The sequence below is a fragment of the Chironomus tepperi genome, unplaced genomic scaffold (assembly GCF_022539635.2).
Source record: "Chironomus tepperi strain 1889 unplaced genomic scaffold, CSIRO-AGI_Ctep_v1 contig_33, whole genome shotgun sequence".
Taxonomy (NCBI): domain Eukaryota; kingdom Metazoa; phylum Arthropoda; class Insecta; order Diptera; family Chironomidae; genus Chironomus; species Chironomus tepperi.
Window position 1 is genome coordinate 1,377,739 of NW_027226155.1, and position 27,958 is coordinate 1,405,696.

At 30.4% G+C, this 27,958-nt stretch overlaps 2 protein-coding genes across 3 annotated transcripts; one reads left to right on the plus strand and one right to left on the minus strand.

The window, feature by feature from the left end:
• Positions 1–118: 118 nt before the first annotated feature.
• On the plus strand, positions 119–8,868 carry asp (abnormal spindle). Its single transcript, XM_070645383.1, has 8 exons — positions 119–244; positions 339–3,159; positions 3,358–3,477; positions 4,351–4,646; positions 4,781–6,620; positions 6,836–7,839; positions 7,984–8,103; positions 8,347–8,868. The coding sequence occupies exons 1-8, from the start codon at positions 230–232 to the stop codon at positions 8,689–8,691; spliced, it is 6,561 nt and encodes a 2,186-aa protein (XP_070501484.1). The 5' UTR covers positions 119–229; the 3' UTR covers positions 8,692–8,868.
• A 90-nt stretch (positions 8,869–8,958) lies between these two features.
• On the minus strand, positions 8,959–27,845 carry AstA (allatostatin A). 2 transcript variants are annotated; one of them, XM_070645398.1, is made up of 7 exons: positions 27,577–27,845; positions 10,949–11,153; positions 10,805–10,874; positions 10,714–10,740; positions 10,408–10,610; positions 9,943–10,024; positions 8,959–9,890 (listed from the first exon to the last, which is right to left on the minus strand). In XM_070645398.1, exons 2-7 carry the CDS (start codon positions 11,139–11,141, stop codon positions 9,866–9,868), a joined length of 600 nt encoding a protein of 199 aa, XP_070501499.1. In that variant the 5' UTR covers positions 11,142–11,153; positions 27,577–27,845; the 3' UTR covers positions 8,959–9,865. The 2 variants fall into 2 exon arrangements, with proteins under 2 accessions (XP_070501499.1, XP_070501491.1); XM_070645390.1 differs by having other exon boundaries at positions 8,959–9,871; positions 27,577–27,844.
• Positions 27,846–27,958: the final 113 nt, after the last annotated feature.

The window sequence follows — 27,958 nt, forward strand, 5'->3', positions numbered from 1 at the left end:
TTTTATTTTTCAAATTTCGTGAAGTTGGCTGCGGAATGAAATTCAACATAGCGTCAAACCCTGCCTAACGGAAAAATTTGAATTATTTTTCGTTAAAGGAATTTTTGAAAAACTGGAATTTTAATTTCTCTGATAAATTAAATATTGTGTAGTTAATTAAAGTAGAAAAGATCAATAATAAGTGAAATTTAGTGCCTTTTATCATTTCTAACAATAATAAACTCATAAAATGAGTGCATTCGAGGTAATTATTGTCATTAAACAATTACTGATCTTTTGTTTTGCTTTTATTTGAAAAATTATTCAAAAAAATGCTTTAATTACACTATATCTTCCAGTGTAATGTAACTCCAACAAGAATTAGAAATGCTAGAAAGCGGATCGAAGACAGGGAACCTACGATTGTGGATCTTCGACCGTTTACTGGAAAGTCAATTGTAACATTCGAAGATGTTCCAATCACAAAGACTGCAAGAAGAATTATTACAATTATAAATCCATTTCCTGAAATTCTTAAAGTAACAGTACTAAAAAGACCAAAAGCTGAACATAATATTGCATTAGAATGGCTTCAACATGAAATTTCACCCGAAGGACGAATTGATTTGGAAGTTGTTTGGAATCCTTTAAAAGCTGTAAGTTGCCGTGAAGTTATTGAGATAAGTGACCATTTTGGAAACAAAAAGAGTATTGCTGTTATTTTAAAATCATGTGAACTAAAGAAGACAATAAAAAGAAAAACAGGTCCAGTCGATTTTAATAAGAAACTAAAGCTTAAGGCACCATCACCGCCAAAAATCATTCTCAACCGTCATTTATCGGGTGTATCACATAATGTTCGTCATGAATTTATGGAAAATTATATTGTTGAGGAACAGAGAGAATATTTGTCGATTCCAATGTCACCAAAACGTAAACAAATCTCAATATCAAATTCCGTTAAATCACCGCTTAGAAATGCTACAAATATTCAGAATTATGAAGAAGAAACATACAATTCACCAAATATGAATACAGGAAAAGAAAATGGCAAACATGTGACACCGACAAATGCTACATCATTATTTGATAGTATCAAATTCACACCATTGACTGAGACAAAGCCAAAATGTGAGAGTAAATTGGAGTATTTATCGTCTTTGCCAACGCCTGTTACCGTAAAAAGAGATGATATTCGTGTTCCAAAGGACAATGACATGCGAAATCATGCAATATCTCCGGATATGCAAAGAAATTTTGTCGTAGAAAGAGTAACAACTCAAAAAGTCGTTAATGAGACACCAAAACGACACTTGCCAGTAAAACAAAACAGCTTACCAACAAAATTGGTCATGGATTATGAAATTGATGAGCATTTAACGTACATCAAAGGTCCAAGTGTGGAGGAAATTAATGAAATTCAAATTATATTAACACCGACTGTATCAACTCCTAAAAATGAAGAATTCCGAACGCCTACAGGAAATGAATTTTTCCCAGAATCTCCAAAATTACAAACAACCTTTAAAATCAATAAGTCACGATCCTTTAATGAAAATTTTGCATCTGAAACATTTGAATGTCAACATCCAGACAGACTTTTATCGGAATCAATGAAGGAATCAGTCGATATGCCAACACAATCTGAAAAGGAGAAATTAAAAGCCAATCAAGGATCAATGCCAAATTTAAATGACACAAGTGTACGTCATATTGAGCATAATCGGTATTTTAATCAGGAACGGAATCAAAATTTATCAATGGAAAGTGTTATGAGCAATACAGATTTTAAGGAACTAGAAACATGTGCACAATCATCTCGATTAAATTTAAATGAAATTGGAAAGTCATCAAAGAGCTCATCGCCACAGCAACAACTAAAACCAACTGAGAGTCCATTGAAATTTGATCAAAATAAGAAATTTATTTCACCAGCAAAATATCAACGTGAGAAAATGCATTTATCACCGACAATCCAAAGAATAAAGGAAGAACAAGAACTTGAAAGTAATAATACACAACAAAAGAAGAAGCTTATGACATTTTCCCCGCCACGAACAAAACTTTATGATATTAATCCAAGAGAGACATTTTTTATATCATCAAATTCTCATGGTCGTGACATAAGGGCAACAACTTGGAAGCAACAGCAGAATCAACAAATGTTTGCAGTACCAAAAGTTCCAACAAATCGTGAATCTAACTATAGGTCAATAGGTTCAACAATTTCGCAATCTTTAACATCCTTGTCATCTAGTGTTACATCAATATCATCAACATGCTCAATGCCAGTCAGTACTGGAAAATTATACAATGAAAATTTCATAAATGCCTATAAACAAAAGGATCCATTTTGTGCAACAACAACAGAAGATCCATTCTTAACATCCTCAATGTATTTAGATGAACTTACGCTTGATGGAATAGAAAAGTCATTTAAGAAATGGCTGAATGCACTCGTTACAATTCCACCGGATCTTGAGACTGATAGAAATGAGAAAGTTGATGTAGCAAAATTATTCAATGATGTACAAAATAAGGAATTAACTTTGGCGCCCACAAAGGAGCTCGTATGCTCACAATATTATACAGCACGTTTAGATCAATTACGTTCGATGGCTGTTCGCTTGTTCCATTCTGAGGAAATTGCCAAACCTTTAAATAAACTGGCTGTAATTATCAATGAGAAGAAATTGTTGGAAGTGAATTCAGCTCGAAATATTCACTTGGATGTAGTGCTGCAAAGAAGCTTGTTGGAACTGCTGTTATGTTTCAATCCACTGTGGCTTCGTATTGGATTAGAAGTTGTCTTTAATGTCCAATTAAATTTGCATTCAAATCAGGATATTTTGGGTATGAGCAGGTTTATCATCACACACATGTTCAAGTCACCTTATTTACAACAGAAATTCTCAAGATATAATCAGCAACAGGAATTGCTTGATAAATTAAAGAAACATACAGCCAAGCACTTCCTTTTCCTAATTTTCTTCTTGGATCATGCAAAGGAACATCGATTAATTAAACAGAATCCATGTCTGTTCATTAAATCTGCTCCTTATAAGGAAACTGCCGAAATATTAAAGAAATTTGCATCGTTAGTCCTGGCTAATTATGGTGATATTGTGAGGATGCTTAAACGTCTCGACTATACTCTAACACATAAGCAAACAGTCATTGGTAAGTAATATTATTTTGTATGAAATTACATACTTCACAAACGCTATCAGAAATGACTTTCAAGAAAGTAAAATCGGTTTCATGTTGACTCGAGTGAACTCGTTCCTAGAGAAGTGAACTGAACTGATACCGACTTCACATCACCAACTTCGACCTCTGAATGAGAATGATCCTTAATTGAATTATTTCTATCCATAGATGAATTTGATTTCGCATTCAAGAACTTGGCAATTGATTTACGTGATGGTGTTCGTCTTACAAAAGTCATGGAAGTTATACTTCTGAGAGATGATTTGGTCAAGAAAGTTCGAGTTCCAGGTAAGCAACTTAATTCAATTCCTTTATTTTTGAAAACATTTGAAAGGTTCTCGATATAATCTATGGAAGTGATGGGAAGTCTGTGTGCCGACAAAGCATATGGTGGCATTTTAAAGAAATGTCATAAATCGTATGCTTTGTGCGGTTTAGGTAGAGGCTAAGCTGTGCTGCGAAAAATAAATGGTTTCATGAAGTGTTGTAAAACAGGCAACTATCACAGGCAAAAACCGTACAATTTCTTAACAATGTATATGGTTTTTCTTACAAAACCATACAAATTACCAAGAAATTGTACTGTTTGCCTGTTTTGCAACTCTGCTTGCCCATCACTGATCTATGTATTCAAAAAACTGTTGTATGGTTTTGATGCTAATTCACATTTGTGTGGTTTTCTTTTAAAACAAAACATTTGTAATGCCTTAGAGCATAATCTCTGTTCTAAATATTAAATTAGAAGTAGAAGACATCAAGTTATTTTAGGATATTAATCTATTTCAAATTGTAATATAACCCTTTGTTTTAAATTGCGTAGGGGCTTGAGGAAAATACAAGCATGTTGTTTAAATCAGACATAACAGTCCTCTATGTCAAGTATCAAATTTTGCTAAATTTTTCGTGGGTGTTATTAGAAAAAATAACCATCTCAGCTTACGTCTTACAACAGTCCTTACGAGTTATTATTGTCTGAAGTGCCTTAAAAACTTTTTTACTTTTATTAAAAAATTATTATCTATTTTGAATCAATATTTTGAAGTGGAATCGCGCTTATTACTCTTGTAACACATTTATCTTATAAATTAAATTTGTTAATATTTTTTTAAAAAGTTATAAATCCTTTTAATATCAATTTTTATTTCATAAAACTTTTTATAGCAATCTCAAGACTTCAAAAAGTCCACAACGTTGAATTGGCATTGAAAGCTTTAGAATCAGCTGAGTATAAAATTCTCGGAAATATCACTGCAAAAGACATTGCTGATGGACATCGTGAGAAAACTTTATCATTATTATGGCAGATTATCTACAAGTTTCGAGCACCAAGATTTAATGCTGCAGCGAAGACAATTCAAAAGTTTTGGAGAGGTAAATGGTTGAAGATTGTTATTGAAAGGAGAATAAGGATGAAGGAAGAAGAGAAACTTAACAATGCAGCTATTGTTATACAAAAGGTAAATTAAAGTTTGTTCATAAATTATGAGTTCATTTTTGTTCAGTTCAAGTTTGAAAAAATCGTTAAAAATTCAAATTTGATAAGTCAGTTACTACATATTTTTCATTTATCATTCTTATTTATCGTTCACAGTATTATCGTGGATATAAAGAACGTCAAGCTGTAAAACTATATCGTCAACGAATAATCAATTCCTGTATAATCATACAAAAATATATCCGAAGATATTTAGCCAGAAAACAATATAAATTGACACAAAAATCAATTAAATTTGTTCAAAAACGATATCGTCTCATAAAACACACCAAGTCAGTCCGTAAAGTCTTCATCGAGAAGAAAGTGTCAACTGTAAAAATTCAAGTTTGGTGGCGAAGACAAATTTTAATTAAGAAAATTCAAGCCTCAGCTGTAGTTATTAAGAAGATTCAGGAAGAAGTCAGAGATAAAAGTTATCAAGCAGCATTAAAAATACAGAAATATTGGAAGGGTTACCAACAAATGAAAAAGGAACAAAATAATTACTTTAAATTAAAGGAAATGACAATAAAAATGCAAAGATTATATCGTGGAAAGCTTCAAATGCGCAAAGATATGGAAGTGCTTGCAAAACAAAGAAATTCAGTGATTAAAATTCAGCAAATTTGGAGAGCAACACTTGAAATGAGGAAGCAAAAGGCTGAATACAAAAAGGATATGCAAAAAGTCATTTACATACAACGAAAAATACGTGCAATTCAGGCAATGAGAAAGGAACGAGAAAACTACATAAAAACAAGAACTGCAATTGTCAAAATTCAAAAATACTGGAAAGGCTATCAGCAAATGAAAGAACAAAGACGAAAATTCCTCGAATTAAGGATAGCTGCAATAATTTTCCAAAATAATTATCGAGCTAAAATTGCAATGAAAATTCAACGTCAAAAATACCTCAAACAAAAACAGTCAGCAATAGTCATACAAAGATTTTGGCGATCACGTCAAGTCACGAAACAAGAGCGTAGCAATTTCGTAGAACTGAAAGAAAATGTGATAAAAGTTCAGAACAGATTCCGAGCTAATTTAATGATGCGTGAATGCCGAAAAGAGTTCCTACATATTCGTCAAGAAATTATTAAAATTCAAAAATATTGGCGATGCACGATTGAAACGAGAAGGCAGAGAATTGAATATCAAACAATTGTCAGTACGATTGTGTTCGTTCAGAAGTTTTATCGCTCAAAATTATTGACAAAATCGATACAAAAAGAATTTTTGGATACAAAAAATTCAGCAATTAAAATACAAAAATATTTCCGTGGCTATTTAAAAATGAAGGAAGACCAAAAGAACTTTTTGGACATGAAATCAGCTGCATCAGCATTACAAAAGCATTACAGAGCGCGACTGGAAATGAAAATTCAACGCACAAAATTCTTAAAACAAAAAGAATCGGCAATAAAGATACAGAAATATTGGAGAAGCTACTTGGAAATGCGTAAGCAGCGACATGAGTTCATGACATTGAGAGAATGTGTGACAAAAATTCAGTTGAGATTTAAAGGATATCTAATGATGCGTAAAATTAAAGAAGAATATTCACATAAACGTACTGCTATAATTAAAATTCAACAATATTGGCGCGCCACATTGGAAATGAGGAAGCAGCGTCAATTGTATAAAAATGATATGAATAGGATAATATTTGTGCAGCGCAGATTCCGGGCTAATCGCGCTATGAAGAAGGATCGAGCTCAATTTATGAATGAAAAAACCTCAGCTATTAAGATTCAGACATTCTATCGTAGTTATCTAAAAATGAAGGAAGAGAAGACGAAATTCTTGGAATTAAAGTCTGCAGTTATGTCAATTCAGAAGCTGTATCGTGAACGGCTTGTATCGAAAGCACAAAGACGAAAATTCCTAAATCAAAAGGAATCTGCAATAAAAATTCAAAGATTTTGGAGAGGAAGACTGCTGATGAAACAGAGTAGATGTGAGTATAGATAAATGATGTCATTTTTGGGGTATTTTAGGGGATAAAATAATACTTCAAAAATAACGGTTAAAAATAAATTCAAAAACTAACGGTAAAAATAATTTCAAAAATTACGGGTTCAAAATTTGAATTTGAAGAATAACGGTCAAAACTAAACTTCCCAATTTGAACTTTAATTTAATGTTATTAAACTTTTTCATTCTCTTCCCCAGCTCTATACATCCGAGAAATTACTCTAATCAAAATGATCCAAGAAAGATATCGTAGTAAATTGAGAATGCGAGAAATTCGTAAGGAATTTTTACAAAAACGTACAGCTATAGTAAATGTTCAGAGATATTGGCGTGGATTATTAGAGATGCGTAGGCAGAGAGACGAGTATAAGAATGCTGTTAGTCGTATAGTTTGGATGCAGAGAAAATTCCGTGCAAAACAAGCAATGCAGCAAGCAGTTGTGGAGTACACAAAACAAAAATGTGCCATAATTAAGATTCAAACGTGGTTTAGGTCTTATCAGGAAATGATGAAAATTCGAAATGAATTTTTGACATTAAAGAAGACAGTTTTAGTGATGGAAAATCGAATAATTGCAAATAAATTGAAGAAAATTGAGCAGCAGAGATTCAATGAACTCAAAAATGCAACAATTCTCATTCAACGTCGATTCCGTTCGATGATTGAAACTCGTAAAATGCATCAACAATTTATAAAGTCAAAAGAATTGATTGTTAAAATTCAGACTCATTCGAGAGGATATTTAGCACGAAAGCGATTCCAAGAGATGAAAACACCCGAAAGATTAGAAGAAAGGAGACGACACAAGTCAGCTCGAACAATACAGGCAGCATGGCGTGGATATAAAGAGAGAAGTAAGAAGAGCAATAAATGTTTTGTTGCCATTGTTCAGCGATTGATGAAAGTCAGTAAGAATGTCGATCCAACACAAACGCTTGCTGCAAAACTTAAGGTATCGATTGAATTCCTTAAATATCGATATGACTCGAGTGTTGCTATCTCAGCTCTTGCTAAATTGGAATATATGGCGAGAACGGTACCATGGATATTGACTGATGATGCTGAATTTATTTCGGCATTTTGTATGGGTATTATGGGTCAAGCAATTCGATCTGAAGTCGATAAACAAATTATTGAGCTGTGCAGTTGCATCATATTGAATTTGGGACGATATCATGCAACAAAGGAAGACGCTTTTCAGGTATGTTGCTATTTCTTTAGATATTTTGTCAAATTATAGACCAAATTTGAGTTTAAAGTATGTTGGCTTTAGTTACCAACTATTATGTAGCTTAAAGTTCAATTAAGACTGCATTCGTAATCATGTTATGTCTCTTTATTATAGGAAAGTGGTCTCATAACTATTGCACAAATGTTACTTCGATGGTGCGATAAAGACTGTGGAATCTTCAACACATTGTGCACACTAATTTGGGTGTTTGCTCATTGCAAGAAGAAGAAGAGGGTAAGTGACTGTCCTTAAATTAATTCAAATTTAATTTTAACGGTTTTTTGAGATTTGAAATGTTCGTTAAGTTTTTGAACTTTCGTTAAAATTTTTCAAATTTCAAAAGTCCGTTAAAATCAGAAAAGTTGACATTCAATAATTTGTCCTCTGTGAATGACTTGTTGGATGGTTAGCGTCATGAAAGATAAGATTATGACAACAAGAATTATTAATGACATAAAATATTCGATGTAATTACAGATTATACGTAACTTTATGATGATGAAGGATGGTGAATATATAATGAGTCAAATTAAACAAAATGTATTACGTAAAGAGAACATGAGAAAGAATTCACGCCGTCCAATTGGCTTCCAATCGATCTCTCTTATCAAATATAAGAAAGATTATCAATTGCAATTACGTCATCAACCTACGGTGTATAGTTCAGGCTTTATTACAGCTGAAATGTTAAAACAATGTCGTCAACTTCCGTCATTAGAACCTGATTATGGCGTCGTACGAATGCATCCATACATCTTTTATTCATCTGTATTTGCGTTCGATTGCGTCCTCAATGCGCTGGATATTAATAATGTTAAGTGAAATGAAGTCAATCTCTTAGCAGTTTATCCTTAATTATTTTTATGTTTTTTTTCATTTTTTTTATTATTATTATCCCCTTAAAGAAATCATTAATTATTCAGATTTAGATTACAAGTTGTTGCTAATTATTTACTTATTATTTTCACTTCTTTATTTCCCTTTTTTTAATTTGGTATTCAGAAGTTAATTATTTTTTGTATTTGTGTATTTTCTTGCAACTCGTTCACAGAAATAATAACAGAAGATTAATAAAAAGAAAAAATGAGATTTAATCCTTTAACAATTAGATGCGTTTTTAACATCATTAGACACAATGCTTTTTATTTTTCTTAATTTTTTTTTTGTTTATTCCATAAATGTTTTTAATTGGCATCTCCCATTTTTTATGTCTTTCTTGATTTTTTTCTGATAAAATTTACAATGTTTTTTTGCGTTTTTTTTGGGCTGTTTAGTTTCATGCTTTCATGTCATTCCTCCATCAGACAAAAAGTTAATATTGATCCCCAATAACTCGTAAATCACCTGGCTCTCTCATAATTATGTACGTGTGTGTGTGTGAAATCCGATGGAAAAGTGACTTAAAAGCACTAAAAAATTTGATTTTTCATTTTAAAAAATAATTCACATTTTCCTTCAATTTTCATCTCTCAACAATTTTTTGTTTTATACTTCATATTATTAAATACAGTAAATATATTTTTGTTTTTTTCATTAAAATATTTAGATTCATAGAATATGCACAAAAAATATTGTATAAGCAGATTTATGTTGATTGTGAGCTGCCTTTAAATAGGGAAAATTGCTGCGTCTGTTTCTGGAAACATCATTTTATTTATTCTTGCTTAGTTTTTCCTCATTTATTACTTTTTTTTAATTATTTTGTATATTATTTACAACAACAACAAGCAATTTTTATAAGGGTAAGAAGAAAAGTAGTTGTGAAGAAGGTAAGTAACGGACAATCAGATACACAAAGAATGGGGAAAAAATTTATGTTCTTTGGATTTATGATGAGAAATAAAATAATTAACTAAAAATATTCACACGTTTAATGTGGGAATTAACGAAAAATCCTATCCGGTAAATTGTGTTGTGTATATGATCCGCTGGTGTCATTTTTGCCTTGTATGAATACATTTAATAATCTTCCTCATTTTATTTTCCCAGTCCAAAGTTATATCTGTGTGATTAAAAATTTTCTTAATTAAATTTTTTCCAGCATTTTAAATGTACATTTTCATTGAGATTTACCTGTTCGGAAGTCTCTTGTCAAGCTCGTCTGCGTATTTTCTCTTTCCCAAACCAAATGAGTACTGTCGTGCACGTTTGAACTCTGCAAAATCAATAAATTTAATTAAAATTGTTGTTTTTCAAAATCCGTTACAATAGTTTTTGAATTTCTTAACAAAACCTTACAAATGTTAAACATTTGTACGGTTTTCAAAATTATAATTGTAGGGTTTTAGTATTTTCAAATCTCAGTGACAATTTCAAAGTAATTTTAAAATTTAAGTGTGTTTTATCAATTATTGCAGTGAATAATTAAGTTTGTGATCAATAAATACCGATACGAAAAACGTAAGTACAAAAACTACAATATAATTATACGGAATCAATCAAATTAAGGAAAAAGCTTTACAAAATAATTTAATTAGCAAGAATCAATTATTCGAAGCACGAATTAATTAAAATTGCGATTCATGAACGATATATCACCTCTTGGATATCCATAATTATAACCATAATCCAGCACATCAATATCATTTTTGTTATCCATGTATCCGCCGTCATTCCAATCTTCTAAGTTAATGTTTGCCTTGTCATAGTTTGCATTGTTATAATTGTCACCATCATCCTCATAATTCGAGAAGTCATCAGAATCAGCACGTTTTCCAAGACCAAATTGATAGGCATAAGGACTGCGTAAGACAGATAAGAAAATGTGTAAGAATGACATTTGATATGCGTAAAAAGGAATAAGAAAAAAATGTGGGTCACATAGTGATAGTAACAAAATCTTACTTTGATCTCTTTCCTAAACCGAAATTGCTGTAAATAAGAGAAATAGAATATTTATTATCATAAGCAATACACAGTATTATTCATGACTTACTAGTGCGGTAGTCGTTTTTTGCCCGGTCCTCCTGAAGTAACTAAATATCTACGCTTTCCAAGTCCAAAATCTGTGAATATGAATATGTATTATGATATGATTAATGTCATTAAGTGGATAAAAGATAAGGATTCTTTATCATACCATATTTCGGTGAGCGCTCAACACGCTGTACATTATCAATAGGAAGAATAAGAGATGATGATGATGATAATTTATCTGATGCAGAATTTTGTGAGGCTGTATCAGACAGCACCAATGTAGCTGTATAAGTCAATGTTAGCAGAATCACATAGCATTGAATTTTCATCTTGAAACTATCTAAATAATATTTCATCGAAATGAATCACTAGAATGAGTTACAAATGAAAGATTGTGTAATTAGATTATGTAAAAAGAGCGTTGATAATGATTTGTGAGTAAAGTTTATGATTACTTGAATAATAGCATATTTGAAATTCTGGATATATAACGACTTTAAAAAGTTTGAATTCATAACGGTTTTCAAAAATTTAAATTCATAACGACTTTCAAAATTTTAAATTTTTGTACCAAAAATTTGAAGTATTAGTAAAGGGTAAATCCACGAGTAAACGGAACTGAAAATTTCGATGTGCAATATTTCTCAACTTGTCGTTTTTTTAATTTTTCCAAAAATATCAATAATTGCTAATATCTATAACTTAAACTTTTATCAGACTATTAAGTAGTGCTGGTGGGATGACAAGCAATTGTATTTAATGTAATTAAGTGCATACAAACTTAATTAAGTTAAAAAAATCGAAATATTTTTCTTACGTTTTTACGTACGTAAAAACCAAAGTTTTAACCGATTGACGCAGTTTTTTGCAAATTTTGACTTAATTAAGTATTTAATGAACTTTAAAAGGACATAAATGAATGAAGTTAGGGTATGTTTATGAGTTTAATTGATTTCATCTTACCAAAATCATGTAATTATCGAAATATTCTAATTTTTGTAAAATTATTTTACAAAAGTTTAACCGATTGACGGAAGTTTTTTGATAATATCTCCCTTAATAAGCATAAATGCTACACTGTTTAGTTAAGGAAAGCTACAGGCCAAGTTTTTGTACAACTTTAGTCGGAAAAAGTAAGGAATTAGGACGTATTTAAAGAAATATTGCAAATTTAAACTTTTTTGTGACATTTTCTCACTCATGGATTTACTCTAAAGCTTTAACGGTTTTAAACCAGTAATAGCATCTCCCTGTTTACCAAACATATTTGCAAGCTTTTAAGTCTTCTTATTCATCAAAATAGTCCAATAGTTATGCAATTAAAATCCTTTGAAGTTCAAAAGCACTATAAACAGTTCAAATTTAGCAAATCATTCCCATTGTAGCACCAAACAGTATTATCGTTATGGCAATAAATACTATATTATATAATCAGCAACGCCAGGCTCTATTATGTGCTTCCTGATTGTAAGCATATATTTTTTTTTGCTGTGTTCTGTTCAATGCCAACTGAATGAAGATTGATTTTATGAGCTAATTAATTGAAAATTGCTCATTAAAGCTTAAAAAGCCTTTTCTAATGCTTCCCTTGATGACACATAAATTTCCATCATTTACTATTGACTATTAATATTTTGGTGTTTTGTTGCCAATATTACAAAATTGTTTAATTTATCAAAGAAATAAAAGAAAGCAAAAAAAAAATTCAGTGTGGTATTAAAAAAGTTTGTTAATATCCACCATCCATATTAAGCAACAAAACATACTGTACGATAATAATAAAGAAAATATGTATAAACATAAGTGGAATGAGTTGTAAGTAGATATAAATTGTCAGATTATTTTTACAACACAATTCCTCTCTATTCCTTGTTTCAAGACAGCACAAAAAAGTTTTTTCTCCTTTCTACTCGTATCATCTACTATAATAGAGTAAAGTACTCGGCAAACAATTTATGATTTAAAAGCTTTTTTTTCTCCTTTCTGTCTTCCTTCATTCTAGATTACATGATAATGCTAACAGAACTTGTAAGAGCGATAAACTGTTGAATCTTTTTTTTTACTTCTTCTCCCTTCATCTTTACGAAAAAGATTTATTGGAGTAACTTGATATATCAAGAATCACATACCAAGATTAAAGATGGATATCTTGTCGTGCTTGAGTGGTGATGTGGATAAAAGTGAAAGTTTAATTTTCATCTTACAAGCTTTAATCTTATTTATCGATTTATCCTTTTTTCATGGTTATTGTGCAGATGATTTGATTGATATTAATTGAAAAACATATGTTAACAAAGAATCAAAGTTTGGCTACAAAAACGAATTTAAAAAAATTGAAATTCAAGGCAAAAGAAAATAACGGTCATTCAGGATTTGAAAAGTAACGAAAGTTCAAAATTCAAAAGAGAAGTTCAAATTTTGAACTTGGGGAAGCTTATAGAAGGGAAACATGAGGAGTATTTGTAAGGGATACAGAGAATAGTATATAAGACAGTATTAGATCTAAATGGTGTCGATATAAAGAAGATAGAATTGCATGTGGAAAAGGCGACAAATCGTAACATTCATAATTTTTTGATCAAATCGTTTATATTTTTGGCGCCAAAATAGTATTTGCTTCTTTTTACTTATTTGTATTTCAATTTCTAATAAAATATTATAAAACTATCTATTGAGCTATAACTCCATCCTAATTTGACATTAAACAATTTAATGTTATTAATAAGTTCTTCTTAAAAGACACAAATACATAACAAATAAGACAGCAATGCCAATTTATGCTTAATTTAATTTCAATTCTTTTTTTCCATTGTACAACAAATGTTGATAAATGACTTAATACATCTTTTTACTGTAGATATTATTTAAAAGAAGGATGAAAGGAATGAAGGGTGAATGAGAGGAAATTAATTACAAGCGTCCTTCCATTGTGTAATGTAATGCAGCCACCATTAAAGCTTTAAGGCAAAGATGAGAGATAATTTTAATACGATATGGAAAGCTTTTGTAAATTAAAAAGGAAGAAAAAAAAAGTCATCAAAATATCATCGCATAATCTTTTTATGGTATTTATTCTTAGAAATCATTCCTTTATTTTGTAAACTTTGTGGCAGACTGTTGGTACATTTAGTTTTATGATGTTTGTAAAGTCAATGGATTCTTGGATCTGATTTATTAAACATTTAGGGCTTTGAATTTTTTAAAGAATGAAATTAATGCGCCCTAAATCAGTTGAATCGTGAAGAAATTTCAAACTTTTAATCATTTGTTTTCGGGAAATCTTATTTTCTTTTTCCCATCACCGTGTTGGAATCGACAAAATGAAGGGTTGAAGAATTTTCGGATGATTTTCACACATCAGTGACTTTTAATTGATTTTCTAAATTGAATTAGATCGTAAGATAATCCGTCAAGTACATTCCATTTAAAAAGGATACAATATCATGATGTAAGAAGAAATTTCACTTGTTGTTATTTACGAGCAACAAGAAAAGGGGTATTCAACAGGTGGTTACGAACATTTTCTGAGAGCTTAATGATGACGGTATAAACATTGACGTTATTATGAACTTTTTTGTGGCTTTATTTACCCTATTTTGTTTCACAGTTCGTCTACTGTTCATTTCTATTTCTTACATAATTTTCTACTTACTTCATCCAGAATAAAAGAAACTTTGTTTCTCCTTTAATTTTTATTGAACATTCAATTCATTTCGAATTTGTTCACGTCTTGTTGCGAAAGTTATTTCCCTTTTAAAATTGTTTTTCAAAATTTAGGAAGAATTGTTCTGTTATGGATGATTTGTCTGTCGACACAATCCCGTCAGGTCTTGCTTAATTGCTTAACCCAACAGCACAACGTGTTTGCTAAAGCGTCGCTCCGTCGCCGTATTAACAGTAAGACTTGAAGATTTCCTGACGACCTATTGTGCCACTCGGGTATTTACGGAATAAATGAACGGTTCCTAATTGAAAATGCGCTTCCTAACCTCATCTTAAGAGTTATTTATGTCTCAATTTTATGCAAAAACTTCCAGAAACTTCTCTTACTATGTTTCATTTGCATGAAAAGTTCTATACACATCCTAAACAGAATAAAAGTATGTGCGGTTTGATGCAAGTGTGAGTAAATGTATCTTGAATTTTAAGTATCCTTTGAAAGATCTCATTTCAATAAATATGAGTACCATTTCAACTTTTTTTCCTATCCTTCTTCCCTTCTTGTTCTCATTTACTTATTTTTTTTCATCATCAACCCCAACACAAACTCATTGCACGGACGAATGGAAGAGAATAAATTTTATGTGCATGTCAACATAAATTTAAAAAAAAGCCCGACTGTAACTTGAGTTTTAAGAAAGAAAAAATTTCTATGTTAAAGCGATAATGCTATTTGCACATAAATATTTCATGTATGATAATAAAGTATAATCATATATAGCATCTGCTCTCCTTTGATTCACTTTTCTCATGACTTACTGGTTTTAATATTCAATTTACGCTATAAAAAAAATCACGCAAAAATTTAATTCTCTTTTTTTATGCTTTTAGCTTAATTTTATTTTTCAATTTTAAAATGATCCTTAAAATAAAAATTTATTATTGCTTAATTAAATTAAATCAAATTCAATTCTTTATGCCTTATTTCCTGGTATATTGAGTTATTGGAACCATATGTTGCTAAATTATTTTCAATGCATTTTGGTAAAGTCATAAAAATTTAGTTGATCAAAGGGAAGCATAAAAGTGTGTACTAAATGCTGCAAATAAGAGTTATGAATGTGAACAGTGTGTGGGATGAAAGAGCTATTGTCTTCGCGCGTAAAAAAAGCATATTAAAAGAAATATTCTTCATTAAGTCACAGCCTACTATATCAGAATTAATATCGCAATTGTACGACACTTGTTAGATTCATTCAACCTACGCATAACAATACTGCAGTATATCATAGATTTGAATGAGAGAATGTTCTATAAGTAATGAATTGATTTTTGTGAGAAATTCAATACTTTAATCCGGATAAGATCATTAAAATATCAGAAAATCAGAGATTCTCAGCTTACAAATTGAAGAAATCCAAAAATTTTATGACGTAACAATAATAATAATTTGTATTTATCGTAAATTCCTTCTGAATCTAAATTCGTTACTAGAACATTCATCAAAAAGATGATATTTGATACAGCATAAAAGGCACAATTCAATAACGACGTACGAAATGTTCTTTCATATTTCTGTTGGCGGGATCTCAATTTTACTCAATGAAACCAATTGTTGAATCGTTTTGCGCGCTTTTTTTGAAATTGTTTTCAAATAAGATGAAAGAACTTAGAAATAGATTTGAGTTTTTCAAATCAGTAATAAAGGGAATTAAAAGGGATTTTGGGATTGAAGTTAGAACCTTTGGGACGAAAGGCTCATGCTCTACCATTCAGTCGCGACACATTAGTACCGGTAAATTTCTCTGAAAATGCCAAGTGCAGTTTCGGTCGTGGCATACCATGACGTTGTGCCGTGATTCATCATGAAGGTGTGCTGTGACTAACTATCAAGGTTGCGTATTGCTGATCTACAGGGTAATATTGTGCTTTAAAATTCTATTGAAAGCTGCTTTTATGCTGTTTTTCCCTGTGAAGAATTACCCATATATGAACTAAAGGAATTCAACACTGAAGCTACGTTTAATTTCATTACTGCCTATTCAAAACACAACAATTAAACTTTGAAAAAGGTTGCAAAATAATTTGCTGTCGACAATTTTAATAACCGGATTTACCCGCTTCTGTTTTTAATAAGGACAATAAACTACAAAGATATGAAAATTAACCTTAAAAAGGTCTAAATTCTTTAATTATTAAGAATGTAACGCAAACTTTAAAGTTGTAAAGCATCATGAAAAATGTTTAATTTGAGGTTATGAGTCTTTCCTTAAAACTTTAAAAGTAATAAATTAGAGTTGAAGATGCAAAAATTAAATTTTCATTACTTCTGGTGCTCTTAAATACTCGAAAAGTTAGATTTTAATATTCTACAAACGAGAAAGTTTCTTAAAGACTTGACTCTTCTTAATTCATGCCTCTTTTGTAAACTTTAAGTGTAAAAATTTTTCTTTTGAAATTCTCGGTCAAAAAACTACGCAAATGTGCTCTTTATATGTTTCTGTATTTCATACTATGTAGCAGTGTTGTACAAACTGTGTGGCGCGACACATGTTTCACAATGTTGCACACCACTTTGACAAAAGTGTGTTGTGGCGCTACAAGCTGGACAACACTGTTGTGAAGTAAATCTCTGACTTTAAAATACTAAAAGATTTACGTAAATAAGAAATTGTGGAATTAAATATAAAATTATGCACACGTCCTTGTAGCTGATTAAAGAAATCTTAGCTGTAAAAGTTCTTATGTCCCATAAATACTCATTCTTTAGAGTACCTTATTATAAAGTAAGGATTTAGGTGTTAAAATCAAAGGTTGTTCTCTCTTCGAGTGAAAATTTTCCTCGCACTACCGAGAATTATAAAAGATAAAGAACAAAAAAAAGTGTTGTTAAATAAGACTTCCAACTCTTATCTCACATAGAATTGAATTTTTTTGTTTGCTCATACAGATTGCACTAGGATTTCAAATATTTATAGAGTGTAATTGTTTTATCTTTCTATATTTACTTTTTTTGTTCATTTTAAAGCTTTCTAAACATTCCATTTTTATGCCATTTCTTTGTTGTTGTAGGAATTCTCATGAAAAATTTTTCTGTATGTGAGAAAAGAATTTAAGATTCAAAATTTATTTACATAAACGTGACCGACTTGTGGACGGACAATAATGTATCCTTTTTCCTTGAATAGTTTTACGATTCCGAAGTACATTTTCGAGTTAACATGTGGGAGGTAAATGAGGATGTGCTTATACGCATAATAAGACATTTTTTATTATTATTCATGTAAGGGCTAAAGTATATGACAGGAAAGAGTATGTGCTTACGCATTTATCTCAGTTAATTTTTTTATTGGCAAACTTTGATTAAATTGACTTAAAGTCAACAGAGGAATCCTGACAAGTTAAATAATCTATTAGAATACTAAATTATACTACTGCCGGAAATTGTTTTTCTTTGTTTATCGTAAAAATTTTCTTCTTCCTTTGCAAACACTGACAGATTTACGCTTAGAAAAAAAAAATCTATATAGTCGTCAAATAGAAATTTTATTGGGTCATAGACTTCGGTTGTTATGGCTGTGCTATCGTAAAAGAGGGGAGAATCTGTAAGTCTTTAAATCAGTATTATCAATTTAAATTAGATTTTTTCTGTGAAAATCTGCGATTGAAATTTTTGGTTGTTTAGAGCAGTGGTGGGGAACCTTATATTTTCGAGGCACACCTTGATGGTAAGCTTTGATTGAAATCGCACACGGCATACGGATGCCGTGTGACATTCATGTCATGACATTTTCAAGAAATCGTTGCGATACACTAGTATGTCGACACACTAGTATAGCAACACTAATGTGTCGCGGCACACATGTCGCTCACCACTGATTCAGAGCAGAAATGTCACGAACCACATGCCGTATCGTGTCCTTACTACTAAAGCGTGCCATGACACAAAAACGTTTAGACAACACTGATTTAGAGGAAGTGCTTCACATTGATTCAATAAATAGCTTTCGTGTGCTCCTGTAGTGCTTTATTTTTACAACAATAATAAAATTATTTTTAGATTTAAAATGAATTTTGTGCAATAACGGAAATTTTAAACAATAGCGGCATTTTTACAATAAAAATAAGTTTAATATTTCGCGGTTCAGGAATCCTTTTGTACTTGCTGTAATATTCATATGCACACATGGAGCAGTACATAAATAACCAAAGAATTGTATAATGTCAGCAGCTGTATCTTTTGAATCACAGTTTGAATTTTAAAAGCACTGTGATTTTATATGATTAAAAATTACTGAAAGGCATCAGTTGTAAAGAGTAGGAAGAAGAGATGAGCAGCATAGAAGCCACATATTTTACATTATAGTTACATTGTATCATTTTAATATTGCTGAAGCTTATAGAAATCATAATTAAGTGAAGTTCATGTAAGGGTTGATTTTGTCGATGCATAATGTAGAATTAATCTGGTGCATACAGTTCTGCAAACAGTATTAAACATTTTAAATCCTTCTTGAATGTGGGACATTTCAAAAGAGCAATCTAAGCACATTTTGAATGAATTCCCAAATTTGATTGCCCATTCTTATAATTAGGTCCATTAAGAAATTGACATTCATTGACTAACTTCAATAAGACAACCTTCAAACCACCACAAAACATCCTTAAATGATGATTCTTTGGCTTTGAACTTCACTGAATCCATAGAAACCACAAATACAGTTTATAAAGTCATAGAATTGACCACACAATGTTTCATGTCTATCGACTTTCATCTCATAATTAAAAATCATCCTAAATTAACCATTTCTGAGACTTATGTCCACATACTTTTTTTCGCAATTTCATAGTTCATTATTAACTGAGAGAAAAAAATTTTTAATAAAAAAAGTCAGTAACAATGCATGTGAAGTGTCATAAATCATTGAAGTGTTTGTTTAATCGTACAACGTGATGACATTTATTTTCTATTTTTTCTATTCTGTCTCGCTGCCATGCTTGTAATTTTTTTACTAAGACTGTCTCTCTTATAGTGTAACAAAAAAGGAAAAAGAAGGAGGAAAATAAATTCTCATCACGTTGTATTGGAGTAAGAGAAATTATAGTATATAGACAAGAAAGACATTTAATTATTATATTTATTATTTGCTGGGTGGAAAAATTACTTTAAAAGGTAATTGAATTCTATTTCATAATAGTTTGATGAGATTTTTCTATTTATTCATTATGGATCCTGTTATGTATTTGATAAACAGATTTTAAACTCAGACTAATTAGACACACAAATGGAACAGATTGAGGTTAGTCGTTTATATGTCTGATAATATACAAAGATACCTTAACACACAACTCATGATTAGGCACACAACATGAGCATGCAACTCATGATTAGGCTCTCAAAATTGTACATTTCCAATTAAAGTGATTGAGTATGCTCATTGTAGGTAGCAAAAAAGCACTAGTGACATCGAGCGTCGGTTTACTAACGACTCGGGTTCGATCCCTGCGAAAGTCTAGTGAAATTCGTGTGATTTTTCTGTGTTTCTTGTCACATCATCTCGGTTTGTGTATTTGCGACACTACAAATTGTAGCTAAGCACATTGCATTGTGCCCTGAGGCATGCAACTCTGCAAAGTTATAAAAAAGTAAAATATCACTTAAAGAAGTTTTGAATTTTTGAAATTTCCGTCCTTAATATTTTCAAACCAAAGAAACTTTTAATTAGTTATGTATTTTTCCTGTTATGTACTAATTAACAGGCTGCGGTTTGTTCTGAAACCACAAAGTTGTGTAAGATAAACTCTTTGTTCTTCAGAATAGTTTTAAGTTTAAGAGTAAATTTTTGAAAAATTTAGCATAATTTAAAAGAAATCTTAACTTTACATTACGCGGTATCTTGGTTTGATTATTTACATTGTCTTCAATTACTTCATCTTAAATTCCCACATAGCAGAATCTTCAATTTCTCAGAATTAACACAAAAATATTTGCGTGGAAAAATTCAATTGCATGCATGAGATTGACGAAATAAGATTTTAGAATTTTCAACATCCTATCAAACATTCCATTCCGTGTCGAAAACAAATCATACTTTTTTCCTATTTGTCATTCGCGTCTTCATTCATGCTTCGGTAGTTTTTATATTCTCTCCGTTTTTTGATGTATCTAATGTGATAGGAATTGCCTTACAAGATAGCATCACATTAGTGTCAAGAATTGTATAATACATGAGAATCATGAGATCATTGTGGCAAGGCTGCATTTTCTTTGATTTTTTCACGCCAATGTTCTTTGCTTTTTGAAGAAAAAGTCAGTCTACATGCTGAAATTTTTCGATATCATTACCATATTGTGAAAATCGTATTCAGATGGAAATTTGACATGACGATGTGATTAAACTTGTTTTTTCCTTTCAACTTTGTCATCACATTTTTACTTGATAAATGGAATATATGAATGGAAAAGAAATCTCTGCGATATTGAGGAAGAAATTAATGTGTGAAATTCAATATTTTATGTGGGAAGTAGATTCTTTGAAGCTTGGTGAATAATCTTCTGTTGATAAGTGCCTTGAGGTTCATGTAATGTAGTTTTACCTTTGAGGAATCTAAGATGTTACGTATCTGTGTAACGAATGCACGACAAAAAAGGATTTGTAAAACTGAATCATCCAGAGGATTACTAGAATCCAGAACTCTTGCTAGAAGGCGTTTGGTAAATTTGAGATTTTGCTTTGACATCTGTTTCACTCTAACAACTATCCTGCCTCTACCTAGTCTCTATACTTCTTCATGAAGTTACTCTAACCAAGTGGAAGTGCTAATGACTATTTCACTTTATGTTTACATATCATGACAAGTTGCACAAATGTCTAGTTTATAATCAAATGTCATGGGGTCATCTAATCACAACTAGTTTATCTCGGAATGGAATACATTTCAAAATTACTCTTTAAACAGGGATAAATTCAATGGGGACGGCAAAAAGCTCATGGAAGGATGCTGTTGAGAGAGTATTACATTAGGTTTTCGAAATTAGCAACTGGTTGATAGCGTTAGAGTCCATTTCAGACACCATCTGAGAGAGATCATATAGCACAATTGATCTGTAAGGCTAATGAAATGAGCTAGTAAGCAAGACCACCGTTAAGCCAGTTTCAGGCACCATCTGATGGAATAAATGAATCACAATTGATCTGTAGGGATACTTAATTAAAGTAAGTGGGGAGGGTAGGGAGGTGCACCTATCTATCCTTAGAATGCTGCTCAAAAATACTTCCGAAATAACTCGTAACATCAAACTCCCCAAATTCACCTCATTACAAAAGGGCTTATCAATGAGCACTTAAAACTACAACATTCCATGTTGATGATCATAATAAATTTGTAACAAGTATAATGATTCGATAGTAATATTGCCTTACAAATTACTGTTCAAACTACTTAAGTTTAAAAGCTTTTCATTAGACGCGAAGATAGCTAAAGCATGTAACTTACATGTGATTAAAGCATTCTTACATACATGTAATGTTTCCAAAGAAACATAAATTTTACAAGCAATATATTTTACGCTAGAAAGTTATTTAGAATGGAATGAATGGGGAGGGAAAAAATATTCTGTGGATGTAACACGTAAGGAATTTAAATAATAAGATATTTTGACATCACGCATATCGAAATAAGAATTCCGTTATTTCCTTACGTTTTGTTTGCTTACATAAACTTTTCAATGTACATATTTTACTTTCCTTATTTTACTTTACATCCTCTTCTTATACATCACAGAATCTATGTATATCTTGTAGCTTGAACCGAAGAAATTCTTAAGGCTAATACTTAAGAGATTCCTTTAACCATTTTCTTGTTATGCTAATTAACATTCAGAATTATATTTTTTTGATGCTTGCTTGTAGTCATGAATGTCAAGTTTCAAAGTTGTTAATTTAAAAAGAACAGAAAAGAATTGTAAACAAGGATAAATGACCGTTTCTGTCATGTTTTATGAGTTTACATTAAAACAAAAGACAACAACAACAAGGTACACAGTTGCTCTTTATTTTAAGATTTTTTTACACTTTTTCGTGAATTTTAAATATCGAAATAAAGGCTGTGTAGGATTCTTGTACATACGTAAAGTTTCGGCTATGGAAATTCTTTTTTTTTGTTTTGTTGTGGGAAATGTACAACAGGTAAATAAACAATAATTGATAATAGACGTGCGTAGATAATGAATTTTCAATTTGGTTTGGTTTTGGCGTGGGAGTTTTAATTGATGAGTTCATTACAGAATTGTTGAAAATTTTAGACAAGTTTTTTTGTAATTTTCTGAGAAATTTAAATTTTAATTAATGCAAGGAAGAGCTTCAATTTGTGGATCTTTTTTCTCGCGTGTTCTGGGAAAGCTTCAAATTTGGAGAAAATTTGAAATTGAAGATTTAATGAATTTTCACTTTTAAGAACTTATATTCTCAATCAAAGCTTACTCGACATTATGGAATGTAAACAATGAAATTTGTAAAGTTAAATTTTCAATTTTTAACTCAAATATCAATAGAAACTTCATTTTCTAGCTATAGTTAGTTAGATTAGTCAATAATTAAGCACTTCCAGCTCTTCTCAACAAACAAAATTCAACAAAAATTAAAAAATTTGTAGTTTTGAAATTTTGAGATAATCTTTCATAGTATTAGTGTTTACAACAATTTCAAATTTTTGACAGTTAAAAACCATAACTTTTGAATGAAAACAGAAATTTGATTAAAATTTTAAATTATTCAAATCAAACTCTTTAAATTCTAGGTTAATAGGTTATAGGTCAATTCTAGGTTAATCAATAACTCAATTTGTAAATAAATTATCTTCTTTCTTTTAAAATAATAATAAAAACATGAATATCCTCAACCTTATTTCATTTATCAATAATAAATTCATGAAAAACTCAGCAAGTAACGACAACAAAAAAGCAGTTAAAGTAAACCAAAGCAGTCTCATTCCTTCAGACCATCAATTTACCCATCTTCCTCAAATGGTCGACTGAATCATTGTAAGAAATGAACGGTACGGTCGGAAATGAGATTTTTATATTGAAAACAAATACGAGGAATACGTCGTTATACCAATACTTTATAAACGTATGAACATATTGAAAAATCGTTTCACATTTCGTTCAGTGTGCATCGGAGTTGGTGTGGTTAACAGTGGGTGTTTATTCAACAGGTGATATGAGATGTATGTGGTTGTGGAGCATAGGAAAAAGTAAATTGAGTTGACTGATTTTTTTTTCTTTCTCCTGTAGAAAATAATTTGCATTTTGTTATCGAAAAAAGACAATTTTTATAACGTATTTTTATTATTTTGTTACTCCATTGTGTTACGTTATGTAATATCTTTTATGTGATAAATAACAAAAGTGTAATTGGAATATAAACAAATGATTGAATTACAACTACACATGTGATATTGGTTACTTCTGTCGTTGAACTCGGTTGTCACCTACATTGAATTAGGTTAATATTTTCTCAATTTTTTAAAGATTATCAAGAGTTGAAAAGAAGATGATTTAAGGGAAAAATTTGAGATTTTCGAGAAATAACTGCAATTGACATAATTTTATGATCCAATTTTATCACAAAATCTTTAGTTCAAAATATTCTCGCCAATTCTAAACATCAAAAAGTTTTTAAAAATCCTTTAAATTCTCTCTTAAGATCAATTTGTATAAAAACTTATTTTTTCCTTCATCCTTTAGCTTTATTTAGAATATCCAAATCCATTTGAGCATGAATCTTTTGATGAACTTCCGATTATAATATTATTTTTGTATTGAAGGATTCAAAATGTTAAAGAGGGTCAGGGATTTGTAAAAATAAACGTTTTAGGAAGAAACATAAATTGCTGGATAAATAGGAAATGTTAAAAGATTATGTCTTTGTCTATTCATTACTATGATATATCATAGGCCATCATAAGATTTGAATTGATATCGATTAAATATAGCAATATATTATTTTATTCTTGAACGGATTTTATTGGATATTTACATGAAATCAAAGGAATTACATCAAAAACACAATATTTTAATTCTTCTTAATCACCAAATATTTTTCCAAAATTAAAACGGTATCAACAAATCTTTTACAACCATTTCATAGAAAACAAAGGTTTACGAGTTTCAAAATTGATAACTTTTAACATAAAAATACTAAATCTGATTTGATTTGAATGAAAAGGTCGTTTTGGAGATCGGAAAGATTGTATTTATTTTTATATGCTTACTTCTATCAATAGATTGTTTGTGGGCAGATAATAAAAATATTAAAAGACGAGAATTTTCCCAACATTTCTCAAAATAAATCAAAAGATTTCCAAAAATGGAATTTTCAAGGGTTTGCTAGTAATCTGCAGGTCTGCAAAAAAATTGGTTAGGAAAGGTTTAGAGAAAAATTGCAGAGATTTGATTATACAATTAAGGAAATGTTGACGAATCTTAGATTTTTAAAAATTTTGTCTCTTTTGTTGATTTATTGGTAAAAGTAAAATTGGCATTGATGAGTTCAATGATAGGAGCATGTGATAGGGAATTGTTTGAAGAGGTTCGAGTCCCACTCAGAATCCGTTATTCAGAATCATTCTTCTTCTGTTAGTCCTAACAATTTTCTGATTAATTTCAAATGTTACAAAATCTAACAATTTCATCAAGTTTGACATTTCCTAGTAAGCAAAGACTTTTCAATATTTTTGTTATTATTAAGAAAAACTTTTTAAAAATCCACCCACCAAAAAGTTAAAAATCCAAAATTAATTCCATTGATGTTGGCAATAAAATAATTGTCATAACTGCTCATGCATACTAAGTGATTTTTTTTTGAAAACGATTTTTTAGAATAAATTTCCTTTGTATTAATTTAACCGGAAGCCATAAGACGTTCTCTTTGAAATCATTTATTTATCTAAGCATTGAAATTCCTAAACAAGTTCTGTTCTTATTGTTGATGTGTTTTTAAAAGGCAACGAAGGCAGCATATTGATTTTAGGATCTTCTTTATACAAAATTGTTTATTTAGCAAGTAATAAGATGTCAATTCAAAGACCACCAAAAATGTCTTAGTATCGCTTATGCCACACAATGAAGGAAGAAAAATCCTTGACATGAGATTAAGGCAAGATTAATCGTTTTTACGCTATCCACATATGTAAACGAAAAATATGTTAGACTGTGGATACGCGATTTTAAGCCCTTTAATCCTTGTGCTGTCTCTTCATAGTTAGTGCCAAATCATTATGATTAATGGAGTATTGATATTGTGTGATAGAAGTTTGGAAATAATCATTATGATTAAGGCGTGAAAGTCGTTTGTCATAAAATAAACTGTTGAACTTCTGTTATGGCATAAAATTAGTCTTCAACAGCCAACATATTGTTGACGTCGAAGGTTGATGGTTATCAGATAATAAGAAAAAAATTTTTGTTTTTAAAGAAAAATTTCTAAAGATTTTATGATTAAAATTCTGTAGACAAAAAAGGAAGGTACCGAGTGTATATCATATGTCTTTTAATTTTATCACATTACAAAACTCTGTTGAATGTCAAAATGGCAATAGGTTAAAGTGTGCACAGACAATTTTGAAGTATGTTTACAGAGTTTAATCTAAACATATGTAATATATACCCACATTAAGCATGCATCTCTTTGAGCACTTTTTTGAGAATTTAAAATTGGATGGTTTAAAATGACGAATTTGACAAAGGAATTTGGAAGTTATTGTCAAAAATTGACGCATCTTGATTTTAATTTCAAGTTAAACATTTCAGGAAATTCCATAAAATTAGAAAATATTGTGAATTGTTTATAGAATTTATCGTGAAATTGCCCTGTCTGAACCGTGATGGCCAAATTTCCTTTTCTTCCCAACTTAAGATTTAAGAAAAACTTTTCCAAAAAATAAAGGTATTGTCATACCTGCTAGAAAACACTGGTCTGACAAAAACAGCTTCTCAATCTTATAATCATATTAAGAAAAATTTTTGTACCCTGCATGGCAAATTGTGGTGTAAAAAAGTTTAATCTTAATTTTACTGAGCTGTTTGACATTTGAGCTTTTCTCATATGAAAAATTCATGCTAATTCCAAACACAAATAAGTAAAAAACATGCCCTTTGGATTGAAAAAAAAGAATTTAAAGCTTCACCATTACTGGCATTTCTTTTACATTATTCATTCTTTTTAATGTACAGAAACTTGACAAATACCTCAATAAAATATTTTGATTTAACTTCTTATTTTGAGATAAAGCATGATATTTTGAAAATATCTTCAAAGTTTTGAAAACATCTAGATTGGAACATATTGAAATTATTGCTAAAACGACTACGAGGCGTTCTCAGATCTGAAAAATCCAGAGTTTCCCGTTATAAGCGTTTCAGGGCAGTTTAACGTGTTCTAGACACCGCAATCAAACCTGAACCTAGATTTTTTAGTGGGATCCAAACTACTCTTTTGACGGTATTACTGCCTGTTATCTATGAAGGAAGGCTGCGAGCCGTATTACCACTGCATATGATTCGAAAAAGGACTTGTGAAAAATTGTACAAGTCGAGTCTAGAACTCATGATCGCAGAGTCAGTATTACAATAATCATGTACCTAAGTGCTAAATAATTCCACAATCGAGCCACTTCGACTTATTCACTCAAAGTTTTCATTCTAATTTAAAATTCTTTTATTCAACTCGTTTTGGAACAAAAAACAAAATTAAGTTAAAGCTACAAAATGTGCTTAAAAACTATAATTTTAAATTGCTAACTTCCTATTCCAATCATTAAAAATGTGCTTTTATATTCAAATCTCAACCACTTGTTGGACTTTTATTTCTTTTTACCCCACAATGAATATTACTTTTGTTTTCTTGATATTGAATTTTTTTCATCACTTTTGATGACGGTACACAAGATATATTTTTTTAATGAAAGAATATATCAGTTTTTATTAATCCGACTGGATTTTTGGATATCCGTTAAAAAAGTATTACAAAAAGTCAACATTATTTGACAAGAAACAGTTCTTATTTTATGCTCATCATAAAAGAAAAAATTCTTCATAAACCTCACTCACATAAAATTCAGTTCACTTACCTTCTGTCCTTAAAATCGTAAACAAAAAATATTTAAATTTCACCACGATTTTTACTTTTTTTAGACTTTAATCGAGACTTTTTTGCACTTTTTGTTTCCTATTTTTTATGTTATATCTCAAAAAAAGTCACAAACAGAATTTATTTCAAAAAAATGAAAATTATCTTCAGCTCCGAAAGAACACTACAGTTGTTGAAGTCTTTTTTATATTTTTAGTTCCTTTTTCTATGTTCCTTCCATCAGATTCCGAATACAACTGAAGAATATCCACATAATACCATTCGATTTATATTGGTCCGATGCTTCTTTTTCATGTTTTCAATGCTGTTTTTCTGCAACTTGATGTTCGCTTAATCGCTTCCAAGCATGCGCCCTTTTGATG

Excerpts from the sequence above, each read along its gene's own strand:
- asp (XM_070645383.1), top strand. Across the intron at positions 3,478-4,350 it reads CAAGAAAGTTCGAGTTCCAG|CAATCTCAAGACTTCAAAAA; the intron begins GTAAGCAACTTA and ends AACTTTTTATAG. Across the intron at positions 4,647-4,780 it reads CAGCTATTGTTATACAAAAG|TATTATCGTGGATATAAAGA; the intron begins GTAAATTAAAGT and ends TATCGTTCACAG.
- AstA (XM_070645398.1), bottom strand. The coding sequence starts at position 11,141 with ATGAAATATTATTTAGATAGTTTCAAGATGAAAATTCAATGCTATGTG. Across the intron at positions 10,611-10,713 it reads GGTTTAGGAAAGAGATCAAA|TCCTTATGCCTATCAATTTG; the intron begins GTAAGATTTTGT and ends TGTCTTACGCAG. Across the intron at positions 9,891-9,942 it reads GACAAGAGACTTCCGAACAG|AAAATTTTTAATCACACAGA; the intron begins GTAAATCTCAAT and ends AATTTAATTAAG.